At 37.3% G+C, this 12,918-nt stretch overlaps 1 protein-coding gene and 1 non-coding gene across 2 annotated transcripts; both read right to left on the reverse strand.

The window, feature by feature from the left end:
- Window positions 1–379: 379 nt before the first annotated feature.
- LOC122782096 (ADP-ribose glycohydrolase MACROD2-like) lies at window positions 380–7,665 on the reverse strand. Its single transcript, XM_044046299.1, has 4 exons — window positions 7,462–7,665; window positions 3,771–3,872; window positions 2,781–2,894; window positions 380–447 (listed from the first exon to the last, which is right to left on the reverse strand). The coding sequence occupies exons 1-4, from the start codon at window positions 7,496–7,498 to the stop codon at window positions 380–382; spliced, it is 321 nt and encodes a 106-aa protein (XP_043902234.1). The 5' UTR covers window positions 7,499–7,665.
- trnaq-uug lies at window positions 4,906–4,985 on the reverse strand. The gene has a single exon. It is a non-coding gene; the product is annotated as a tRNA-Gln (tRNA).
- Window positions 7,666–12,918: the final 5,253 nt, after the last annotated feature.

The following is a 12,918-nucleotide window of genomic DNA, read 5'->3' on the forward strand; positions in this document are numbered from 1 at the left end:
TGTCCAATAAATTAAAAAAAACAGTGGTTACTAGAGCTGATGAATTAGTAATCAAGAGTGTTTGTCAAAACGGTTGCCTATACATAATTAACATACAAAAGAGAATAATGTACCCTGAACAAGAATCTGGGCACAAAGTATTCCATAGGGAATCAAACAGTTACAGTTTCCCTGTTGCCTACTCCTTTTCAAACTTGTTGAGAGAGGGTACATGAGTACAGCGGGTCGAACAGTGAATGCAGAGTAGTGACAGGACAGAACAAGCTCATTCTGAACAGTGAGTCGAGTTAAACCATCTGCTGGTATGAATGCTGCAGCCAAAGTGCCTCCTCATGATATGGCCATCCTGCTCTCCAACCCAGCAGTTCACCGACTGTCATCACAGCTCCTGTCCTGCCCCTCTCCAACATCTCACCCAGGTGACAGTTTGAGCACCTCTTGTCCAACCTCCAGTCAAACAGAATTAAGGAAGAATTAAAAACTCAATGAGCCTAATAATTAAACTTTAATGGAGGACATAAAGTAACTTGACACCCTCTAAAAGCTATAGGCAGCCACCATAACAGCAGTACCAATCTGTCCACGTTCCCCTAAAAGTAAAGACATTTCACCTGCAGTAGCATACAGCCACTGTCATGACAAAAATTGTGTTGCACAAATTGGAATGTGTGTTTGGCTCATCAACCCAAACATTAACCAAGAATATGTACAATTATAATCCATGCCCTCTGTGTTTAACAGTTTAATGTAAAGTCTAATGCTTTTTTCCCACACTTCATACACTAAATGAAAAACAGCATGAGACAATGGAAGTACTGCAGGCTAAAGACGTTAAGCGGTGAATAGATGAAAGGAAAGAAGCTGAACAAACAATCCAAAAATCTCATTAATGTACACTGCTCAAGATCTGCAATGTTTGTTCAAATGCAGCTTGGACTACATTACTCACAAAAATGTGTACCGTCTAATTAACCATTAGTTTGGAACACAATTGATACAACTCAGTGTTGTTCCGTAAAACCAGTCTTTTGATAACAATGACCAGAAAGCATGGCAATGAGCAGAGTTACCCAAATCCTAGAGGTTTTAGGGGCAAACATTTTTTCCAAATCATCATATTGTATTAAAACTAACTAACAAAGTGAACCATCACATTTTAATCTGTTTTCATTTCATTTAATTTTAATTTTAATTTTAATTTTAATTTTTAATTTTCATTTCATTAAATGAACAAAAAATATATGTTTCAATGAATGCGATGAATGCAAGAATTAATGTGAGCCAACTGCTGGGACCTTCTGAAAATTATATCAGGCGTTTAGTATTTCTTTCCATCCTTTGGACACACTGACAGACTGCTAAACAGAACAAATTGCCCCCTGGTTAATATGTACTGTAGCTGAATCAGAGATGGGAAGTCTGGCAGCATTAACAGCTGAAGTGCTTGGCTTTGCTACAATAGTATTCAACCATTTAAAACCAAATGTTCCCTCCTGAACCTACTTTCCATTGTTATATGCCAATTTCTCTTATAACACAACAGAAACACTACCAACTGCCTCAACCTTGATTTAAAGTATTGACGTGAAAGAGTGTGGATTTATACTACATATGCCTGCAATAAAATGGGCGGAAAGTGCAATCGAGGAGGTTTCGAGCCTGCCACATAGTATAACAAGAGCATGTGCTCTTGCCGACTCTTGCCATGAATGGTATAGTGACTTCACTGATAACGGACTGATCGATCACAGGACTCAAGACAAACAACAAACAAATTGCACAATAACTACTACAAGTACTTTATTCATAAAAAGGTCAAAATGTTAATAAAGCAAGACAACTGCCATGACATTTAGGTGTGCCAGGTGGTTGTTAGGTGTCCTACTAGACATATTTTTCTTTTATGTGATGCTGAAAATGATTCAGAATGGCAAGTTACCCAATCCACAGCAGGCTGCATATTTATATAATAGATTAAATTCAAAAGCCAAAATCAACGGAACTGTCTGTTTGGCACATCTATTAATCTTGCATAAATTACAGAGCCTTGATTTCACTCAAGATGCCTACCGACAGTAGACTGAAATGAGTTTTTGTGTTTTTTAAAATACTGCATGAGGAAGGAAAAGTAACAAAACACAGCTGCAGAGAGCAGAAATATGCATGAGTTTAAATATAATGTTAGCTTCTAGATTTATACAGCTTTGATCTGTGATTATCAAATCCATACCGTAGCTGCAAAATGGCCTTAAGAATCTGCCACAGAGGCAAAAGGTAAAGCAATACTTTACCACCTCTGACTGTGTGTGTAGGTTGTGATCCAACTGCAGAAAATTACATAACAGTAGCACAAATCTCTTTGTTATCTCTCTCTCTCCTTCTATATCCTGAGATTTTTGCCAACTTTGCCCTGACAGCAACACCGCATGTCACCAGCAGTCATTAAAGCAAACATACAATTGATGAACAGAACCAAATTAAAATGAATCCATTCATTAACCTTATGCTCTACACACACAAGGTAGGCCAAAGAGGTGGAATGGCAAAGAAGCACAAATTGAAATAATTCAATGATCCACCCTAAAAATAAGACCTTGTGTTTAACCTAACATTAATCTAATTCAGTTTAACATTTATCTCAATCATAGTCATTATTTGTCCAATTCCTCATGAACTGGCACTTTCCAAATCTGAACAGTAGAGGGCAGCCATGGACAACTTAACAGCTTGACTGCCCTGAAGCTGCAAATAGAGAACAGGTTATCAGCCAAAATCCTTACCAGCATTGACGATGGCATCCACCTCCAACACGGTGATATCTCCTTTGTAGAGAGACACTTTATCACTCAGTCCTCCTCCACCTGTCAGCTCTTTCCCTTCCTCTTTGTCATTGGCTAAAAAAAAAAAAATGAACATGTCAGGGTGTGACTTTTTGTTCTCTTTTAGTAGCTTTCTGTGAAATCATATGGTGGATACTCTAAATTGACTGTAGGTGTGAGTGTGAGAGTAAATGGTTGTTCATTTCTGTATGTTGGCTCTATGATGGACTGGCGACCTGAGTGTACCCCGCATTTCTCCTATGTCAGCTGGGATTGGCTGCAACCTGACACGTCAACCAAGCATTATTAAAAACTACTTTGTTGAGTGCCTTCACTACAAGTTGAGACAAGGAATATGTGCAATAAGAGCCTCCTACACTGCCATATGGAGTCATTACATACGAAAAAACAACAACAAATGTCATAAATCAACTACCAGCATTGGAACATGTGATTTTATGTGAGCTTCTGTAAAAATGCAGGACAGTACATTGAGTCTTTTGAGACCAGAAACTTATTTTTAACTTCTTCAAATTGCATCAGTCCTTATGTTACAGGATGTTTTTTTACTCTAAAATTAAAACTCACGACTTAGCAATATTAATACAAGATTGTCTGAAGAACAGCATTGCACTGGTTTTTGAAAGGTTTTTCAAAATGACTATATATCCTATTTGTCCATAAATTGATCTTGTGCTTTATTTTGACGGTACTTATGTCCTCTGGGTTGATTGCCTAATTTTCAGTGTAAATATGGGAATTGCTTTACATTCATTGAAGCCAGATCTGACATTAATATTAGCCTTATTTGGCCACTTAACTTTTCTTCTACAGACCAGGCATGGAGATCCTTACTCTTAGTGTGGTTAATTTGAATTCTAATATCATATGAAATGTGGATTAAGACACAAAAATAGGCCAAATATTAAAAATGACACATCTCTCTCTCACCTCTGTTTTCCTCTCTCCAGGATGGAATCTTGTCCAGAGAAATAAAGTCTTGACGACGATACTCCTTGCGTCTCTCCTCACAATCTAGACGAAGCAGTCTCTCTGTGGAAAAAATGACAACAAATTTTAGACCTATGATAAAGTGTAAAATTAATTTCCAAAGAAAATTCACAAATATTTATCTTAAATAGTAACCTAAAGGAACGATAGTTAAAAAAAAATGCCTCGTCGTCACACCAGACTGTCACTGTATCCTACTTTTACTGACCACCACCCATATCAGCAGTAGTTGACGACTTGAAATCTTGCTCCCAACTAGAATCCAACACCCAAGTGGTACAGCAGTCAAGCCCTCTTCACTCTTTCATGGCTCGCTTAGTCTAATTTCTAAAGAAATAATCCTTGATTATGTCCACCTTTCTACTTTGAGCCTATATTAAATCCTCTTCTGCTTCAGTGGTTTAAGTTGGGATCAGCAATTAAAGATTGAGCTGTGAGAGATTTTATGCATTAATCCAGTACAACTTAATAAAAGGTGGCTGCTTGCTATTCATGACATTTGAACACAGTTACTATCTATCCTGCTTGCTTTCTACATTAATATCCTCAGTCATGTGTTACAGTGACCCAAAAAAATTGCAGGGTCTCATTCCAATCAGACATCACCTGCTGATTTCACTCATTAGCTGCTCATATTTGGCTGTAGTTTGAGGAACAGACTGTTGTTTAAATTGGCTGGAATGAAAATGTCCTTTTCCACTGCAGTGAGTGTTACAACTTTGTGTTGCTTCACCCAAGCACAATATTGCACATTTGCTAAATAACTTAAATTGATTGCTCTTGAACTTATTCCAACTGTGACCAACTGTACCTTGTATGAATACAGAGAAACTAAAATATAACACACTGACATATAACAAACTCACACACATTATCCATTGGCTTTATCTTTATAGAATGCAAAAAAAGTGGTGATTTATATTTCTTCAATTCCCACCAATTTTACTACTTAAATGCACTGTTCTCAGTCCATCCATTATCTACCACTTTATCCTCCACCAGAGTGGACCAATTTGCCTAATCCTCATATTGCATGTTTTTGGACTATGGGAGAAAGCCCACGCACACAAACCCATGCCCCGGTTGGAACCGGGGCTTGAACCCGGGTCTTCTTGCTGCAAAGGCAAGAGCGCTAACCACTACGCCAACCGTGGCCCATGCAATGTTCTCATTTTAAGTAATCAAAGGTTTACTGTTGATCTGTAAAATATAGCCAGACCAAAATTATACAGTATAATGCACTGGTCTGCAACACTATTAGGTATTGGATTACACAACAATCTCTAACATAAGTTATTGGCATTAGGTGGTCACACAGCTCAAGTTCATTTCCACTTACTGCAATAGCTCCTTATCTTGCTGCTGTTTCTCCAGAAGGCACTTGGCTGTTCTACAAAACAAGCTTCATCAAAATGATGTGCTCTCTTTGCCACACAATACCCCAGTGCACAGTGTAGCTGTAGTCTTTACAATGTCCCCTCTGTAGACGAGTGTACTTGATAGGACAACACACCAGAGCAGACTGATAGTTTACTTAACTAGGATCTTTTACAACATAGTGAAGTCTAGGCTTTGATGCTTAGCGTTTAACTATGTATTATATACCTATATTACATAGTTCTCCAACTCCAAAATTTAACAAAACTGAGCTAAATAAGTTAAAATTGTAAACAGGAGATGGCCACACCTGTCACATAAAAACACATTTTTAATGTTTAGGAAAATTATCCAACTTAAGAATACATTTGATTATTTGAAAGAGAGTGATTTTACCAATTTTAAAGTAAGGCTAATTTTACTGTCACATGACTTTGGTGGTACAACATTATAACATTATAATCCACTGCATTATACTTTAACCATAGACACTAGCCCTACATAAAACAAACTGAATATTTATTTTATTTTAGAATGTCTTTTGTTACATTTTGACTTAAAGCAATACAAGAAGGATGGCTGATATAATTCCACAGTTGCACCAGCTAAAACTGGAAAAGACTAGCTAAGATTATTTATTTATTTATCTTTACTCAAATCATTTTAATGACCATCATAATAAGTTTCCCAAACACCAAGAAAAAAGTAGTTAGACAGCAAACATGGTGCCAGGACATCAACTTAATTATAGAATTATATTAAGATTTTTTTATTATTATTATTTGATTACAAACACCTCCCAGATGACTCATCTTAAGATCCACAGATATGTGAGCAACATATATCATCTTAGATAATACGAATGTTGTTTAAGATGTGCAAATTGACATTATTGAGTATTTAATTGGACTTTGACTGATGAAACACACTAAAATCCATATCTGCTGAATGTAGAGCTGATATTTTAGGGACCAAACCATTACTCGATTAATCGTGAAAATAATCGACAGATTAATGCATGCAGCAGATGCCCTCCTTGCTGCAGCCCAGTGATCACATAACCTCTCACTAGTATCCTACCTGCCACACAGGTTAGTTGCACATGGTTTGCTAATAGGGAGAAAACATGTTTGAAATGGTTTAATTTGTTGCTTTTGCCTGTAATGTTCAATTATAAGAACTTAATTTTTACTAAATGCTACAGTTTAAATATAAATAATAATAACTGCTGTTTTCCTCCAACATTGTGACCATTGACATGATCTGGAAGCAACAATTAATGACATAACTCAGACAATTAAAATTTTAATTGTGAGTGAGTGATGTCACCACCTGCTTTCACCCAGGTGTCTACAGTCACAAAATAAAAAGGTAATCCCTCCAACACTTTGCTACTTTTTTTTCAATCTTTGTCACAGTTATTAATTGATGTAACAATGGGTTAACCTTTTGCTCTCATGGCTATATTTCCTTCTAAGCACATATTGAATAATCACTACAAGTGTGGCTGCATTTGAACAGCTAAAAGGCTCTTATGTTGTGCATGGTTATTCAGTGGCAAACCTGGATAAGGTGGCACTAATGTCATGGAGCCATTGATAATCAAGGTGATTAGCTGCACCTGCTGAGGAATGATGCTCATTATGTCTCCCTGCCTGCTCATTACAAACTATAGGTGGAGGTATCTGTTAGTATTTCTTTGGAAGCTAAAGTCAAACACACAAGTTTCATTTCTATGATATTGTATGCAACTCTCAGTTTCCATCTACAAAAAAACAAAACACGTTTTAACGCGTTTCCCAACGTGCTCCTAAAACAGAGATGTGAGTGCTGTGTGGCAGTAGGAACGCTTAGTTACAGAGAAGGCTGTCTGCAACTTAGTGAGCTCCTGCTGCTGCTGTATCACACAGGTGGATGATGTGGTATGTTACTTGGGAGCAGGTTAGTGTGACAGGTAAATAATGGCTCTCTGAGCACCTTAAATACAAGCTAATAAGCAGGCGAATGGCACTGTGGATAGTATTGTTGCACATGTGAAACGTTCATCATGGCAGCTGAACATGTTTCAACATCTGTACAGTCACAGCGTGGGATTATCGAACAGTCACGGAGAGAGAAAGTAGCGCCACGTACTGTAATGCAGATATATGGGAACATAAAGAATGGCTGTCAGTCTCCTGGCATGGTCAGGATTTATGCTGTCTGCCATGGAGATTGTGATAGCCTCATCCCCCCCCCACAAAACAAGCCTTACCTTTTTCAGTCTTCCAGTCCTTTTTCTTTTTGCTCATGCTGCCGGAATGGTAAGACTTCGAGTGGTTGTTTTTTGACTGTGGCAACCCCAGGCTCACAGAGAACAGTGTCCCGGGAAACAACTGAAATGTGAAAGTGAAACAGCCTCCGGACGCTTGTATCACCTGTGAAGCTGTCAAATTTCTGTGAACCTCAGTCGGCTCAACCTACCGTGATTGATTATGTGTACATATCCTCTCAACGTGAGTGGGTGGCGAAAACCAGCAAAAGGGCACATGGTTGGCTCAGCGCTCTGTCAATCAAATGAATGCCACAGATTGGGGAGCTGTGATTGGATGATTCCGGCGGGTCGTCCTCCTGGCGTGTGCTGTAGTACGCTGGTAGCGCCGGATGCTGACTGCGAGTGCAATTTAACATTTGCAGTCCTGTAAATGTGCACTTCTTTCAACGCATTTATATTTGTTTTTCTTTGCACGATTTCAATTTTAATGCAGTTTCAAATAAAAATTGTATGACACAGGCATGATAGTGATACTATTAATGATATTAACAGTATTTATACTTGTGATTATGAAGCAGCGCTTCCCATAGTGTACTGGTCATTAGCGGTATTGCAGATGGTCCTCACAGTGCTAAAAAAAACACAGGCCTTCTCAGTTATGGCCAAAATGGAAGTCATTTTTAACCAATGTTGAGATAGTTATAATTTATTTATGATATCTTATGAGGACACAATTTGTTGTCTTCTGTTTACTTTAATGTTTTAACAATGCCATTCAAACCTTTCAACTTTGGGTCACTATTCAAGGGCAACATTAAATTCATTTATTAAATCTCACCTGGACTAACTTTTCATAAACCATAAAAAAAAAAAATGACAATGGAAAAGTAATCCCAGATGTACTGTGGTCATAGCTATCACTCAGGAGAGCTTAGGCTATTAAGAGTTGTTTGTTACCCTCTGTATGTTACATTTAGATGCATTTGGCCAAATCTTCATGATGGAATCATTATTTATAGTGTTCTTGCAGATGTGTTTTGTCCATTACTTTACTCATTGAGACTTGACCATAAACACAAATGCACATAGATGCATGGTAAGCTGTCTTTGGTTATGGTGGAAGAAGGCAGTATCTCACAGGACAGACAAGATCAGACCAGTAAGTCAGGCTGTCATACAGTATGTGAGAGCCTGGTTCCAGAGCCCACCGTCTGTTATCTGTTGTGTTAGCTTTGCTCCGATTCAGACCCATCTGCTCCTTAAACCGCTGACATTATCTGCGAATGGAAAATGTCTTTCATCCAAGACTTGCTCTGATCCAGATCCAGAGCTTCAAAATGGGGATTTATTCACCGAGACAGTCCTGCCACTACAATTGACTGAAAATGTTTCCATAAATACTGGATTTCAAGAAGTGTGGCAACAAACTGTCAGTATACTATATATGGAAAATGTGATTTTAATTATTTGGGTTTATTTTATCTAAAACCCTCTCTTAAAAGGGAAGAAATTACATGTTGGACCCCATGGGCAAAACTCTCTTATATAGTGTTCATTACCAGACATCCCATACTGTAGTCAAATTAAAGATTGCTATCATGATGAGCTGATACCCTTTTTTTTAGGAAATTAAAACAAATTAATCAGCCCTTATCTGGCACAAAAAAAATCATAATTAGTCTTTGTATTATTTTATTTCGTTTCCACCTAAATGGGGTTTACAAAACAGCAATTACATTAAATAAAATAACAATTGGATATACACTTTGTGGGTAGCACGCTATAAATTATCTTCTCATAATCTGAAGGTTTCAAAGGTTTCATTTAGGTAAAGTGGTCATTGCACTTTTTCCACTGTACTATTAAAACCAAACCACTAGATGTCAATCTTGCAACATGATAAACAGCAGTGGTTTGTTAAGAAACTGAGGTAGGTCGTCACATGCAGTTTGTTGAAGGAGGCTTGGAAATCAGCACTAATTATGTAAAGAAGCCATATATTCTGTTGTAAAAAAAAAAATTCAAATCTACCTTTTTTCTATCTTTTTTTCTGATATTATTACAAAGTTTACTGTACTCCAGTCAAATCAAAGAACCCAGAGGCCTGAATCTGACATGTACAGGCAGACACTGATGATTTTATGTTTCAACACGCATATCAATAAAAACTTCCCTATATAGTTTCATCTTTCAAGAATGTGTGTTACTGATATCTTTAAAGTAGCTCTGCCTTAATTCAAGTGACTTCGGAAGACATGACCATGAAAGCCAACATTGGAGAAACCGATGCAGAAACAGCTGAATTGATCAAACCTATTTTATTATTTACATCTGTGTTGTTTCTGTATTGGAAATTCACACGTACACATCAAATTTTTAGTGGAGGCTCAAACTCAGACATCCAGTTAAGAAGGGTATTTGGATATCACTTATTATTCCTTACACAAATTCAAATTCAAAAATATCCATGACCTAGCAGGAACTCCAATCCCATAGTACATGAATTATTGATGTTTACAGGTACTTTTGGCACCATAATTGAAGCTATTGTCACAGTTAGTTAACACCCAAAATAGACATGTAAAAGATTGATATTCATGAAAGTAAATGATTATTGCCAGAACTTCACTCTGTGTGACATCACATTATATAAACCCAGACCGCAATAGTACAGAGAAGGTTACAAGAAAATCTGAACTATAGCTGGAACATGCTTATTTTATTTGGCACAGTTAACTATGATAATGATATTATGTCATGGAGTGTTGTTTTTGTCAGATTGCAGTAGCTAAATATTGTAATTATTTGATCATTGTGGCGTAGTCTTTGTTCTAAAGTTGATGAGCAGCAAAGACAGGGAAAAAAAAACTTGGCTGGCTATAATTTCCCAGGGAATAGTTGAGTCTACAGGGCTATCTGTATACTCTAAACAAAGGAAGATATACCGTATTTTGTGTTTGCCTGCAGAGCCGATAGTTATTGTCATGGTTACAGCACAAGAAGATTAAGCAAAGAGCTGTAACCTAAAAGTCACTAGCAAGAGTATTTTGCCTTGTCTAATCTGTTGTTGGCTTGATATGTGTGTTTGTCATACTCATCCTATGATCTTAGCAACATAATTATAGCAAGCAAGGCAATTATCTACAGAGAAATGCACAAACTTATCCCAAACATCAAGTGTTCCCAGAGGCTACACGGATTATAATTATAGCAATTGTTGTTTATATGTGATCTTATGTTAATACCTTTAAGGAGTAAGGGTAATGGGTTTTAGTCACTATTGGGTAAACTTCTGTCTTCAATATGTGCTTGGTGCAACAGGTGCTTGAAGGCTTTTGTAAAGGCCTTGAAATATTCACCATTTACATGATTTTTTTTTATATATCTTGCCAGAGACGATTTAATGGTTACAGGAAATATCTCTTATTGAAAGCTCTTAAGCATTGACAATTGTGCATGAATAAAATGCATGTTAAAGCCTGTTAACCATTTGCAAAGGTGATTTCTGGGAGACAAAACAATTCTTCATCCAACTCACATGCGGGTACATGGCATGGTTTTTCACTGAAATCTGTAAACATGCAAACTTGATTTAATTTACAGTCAGGAGTGGAAGAAATAGTTTTGTGGCACTCCTGTCAAGTGAGACTGCACTGTGACCACTGTCTTTTGAAATAATGTATACCCTAAACATGAAAACATTGTATAGTGTGGTGGTTTTTGTGGGCTCTTCAATCTTCTCACTCAAACGTTTTGTCTGCCCAGATCATCCACTGTGTCCTGCCATGCATTATGCTCGTCTGTTCAACAGATGTGAGCAGTGACTTGCTATTGTGATCAAACAGAGCCAAAAACTTTCATCAACTGACTCCATCTCATTTGTGCATAGATATAATGTAATACACACCTGTCTGCAAATATGTCATTTTGCATTTGACATAAATACATACATATACATATATATATATATATATATATATATATATAGATACACACCCTAGCTATCTCTGGCTTTGCAAACAATTTTTTTCATGATTACATATGCAATCTTTGTCATAAATGTCAGTCAACATAGCCTCCCATTCAACTGTAAGAGAAATATTTAGTGAGACACATTGTGATGTGACTATGGTGGTTTTTCCTGAGCAGTGCTTTGTTTAGTGTGGATCTTCAGACAGGGCTTTGATTTGGATTTAAAAAGCATCGCGCCATAAGTATTATTTTCCAGCAGGATTCCTGTGGGTTGTAACTTTGGGGAAATGTGTTGCAGCGGCTCCCTTTGTTTACTTTGCTTGATGTAATAATGCTGTCCTTTGGCCCGTCCACTAACACCAGCGCATGCCTGCTTTCTGCTTGCTCAAAGCAGCAGGAATTCCTTCCTGATCGCTGGCTGAACTCAAGTTAAATAGATTCATTGCAGATAAATGTTCAGATGTTCAAAATCTTTGCACAAATGTGATCCAAACGACTATGGCTTTTTATGTGTCAACAAGTGCTTTGCAAGATAATTCTGCCCATATATAGGAAAGTAATTCCTATATACTATACTATGACCTTTCTTTAAAAAAAGGATAAATAATAATAATAAAAAGGTGAAAAGCTTTTTGATCTCCTTGGTATGCGACAGTGTTCTGAAACAAATAATATAATACAGCACAAATGTGCCCTCAATCGATGTAAATGTCAGTTACTGACAGAAAATGGGCAACACTGCACAACTTTTGAATACAGATGAAATGAAGAAGGGGAAAATGCTGGATATGAAAAAGACTATAACTACAATACTCGTTCAAGGAATTTCAGTTTTAACATTTTGTGGAATTTTCATTAGTTTTGTCATAATAACTTGGTCTGAATGTGCTTTAGGACTTATTTCAGCACACAGATAGTGTCAGTGTAAGTGTCCTTAATATGAGGAAGTAGAGCGGGCCTGAGTCACGTCTGCTGTCTGTGTGGTCATAACAGATAACACATCTGTTCAAACCACGCTGGTAGTTTTACGTTGCACACCATTAACAAGAACAAGAAGTTGTTTCCACAGAGATTTGATGGTATGCAATACTAAAGCCACCCCCTAAAGGCTTGCTGGGCCCTTGGGGTGCACTCTGCACCCTGGCCCCAGCGCTCTCTCCTTTAATTGCTCAGCACTCTTTCATCTCTTTTGACTTGATCCAAACCAAATAACATTATGCTGCACATTATGATTTAAGAATGTGCTTGTTTTGGTCCACCCATACAACTTCTGGGAGTGCCCGTTTTAGATCTATATATAATGATATATATAACAGTATAGTTTTGAGATTATGTGCTGTATATTACTTTATTGCATTGTGTACAAATATGTTCCTTATATAATACAAGTTTTGCAGAGTCCTAGGGGGAAGCGTGACAACAGCATTGGGAAATGCTATATAACCCTATTGTTTGCAGTTGATTTCTTAGGGAAATTTTACGGGA

Source organism: Solea senegalensis, linkage group LG15, assembly GCF_019176455.1.
Source record: "Solea senegalensis isolate Sse05_10M linkage group LG15, IFAPA_SoseM_1, whole genome shotgun sequence".
Classification (NCBI taxonomy): Eukaryota; Metazoa; Chordata; class Actinopteri; order Pleuronectiformes; family Soleidae; genus Solea; species Solea senegalensis.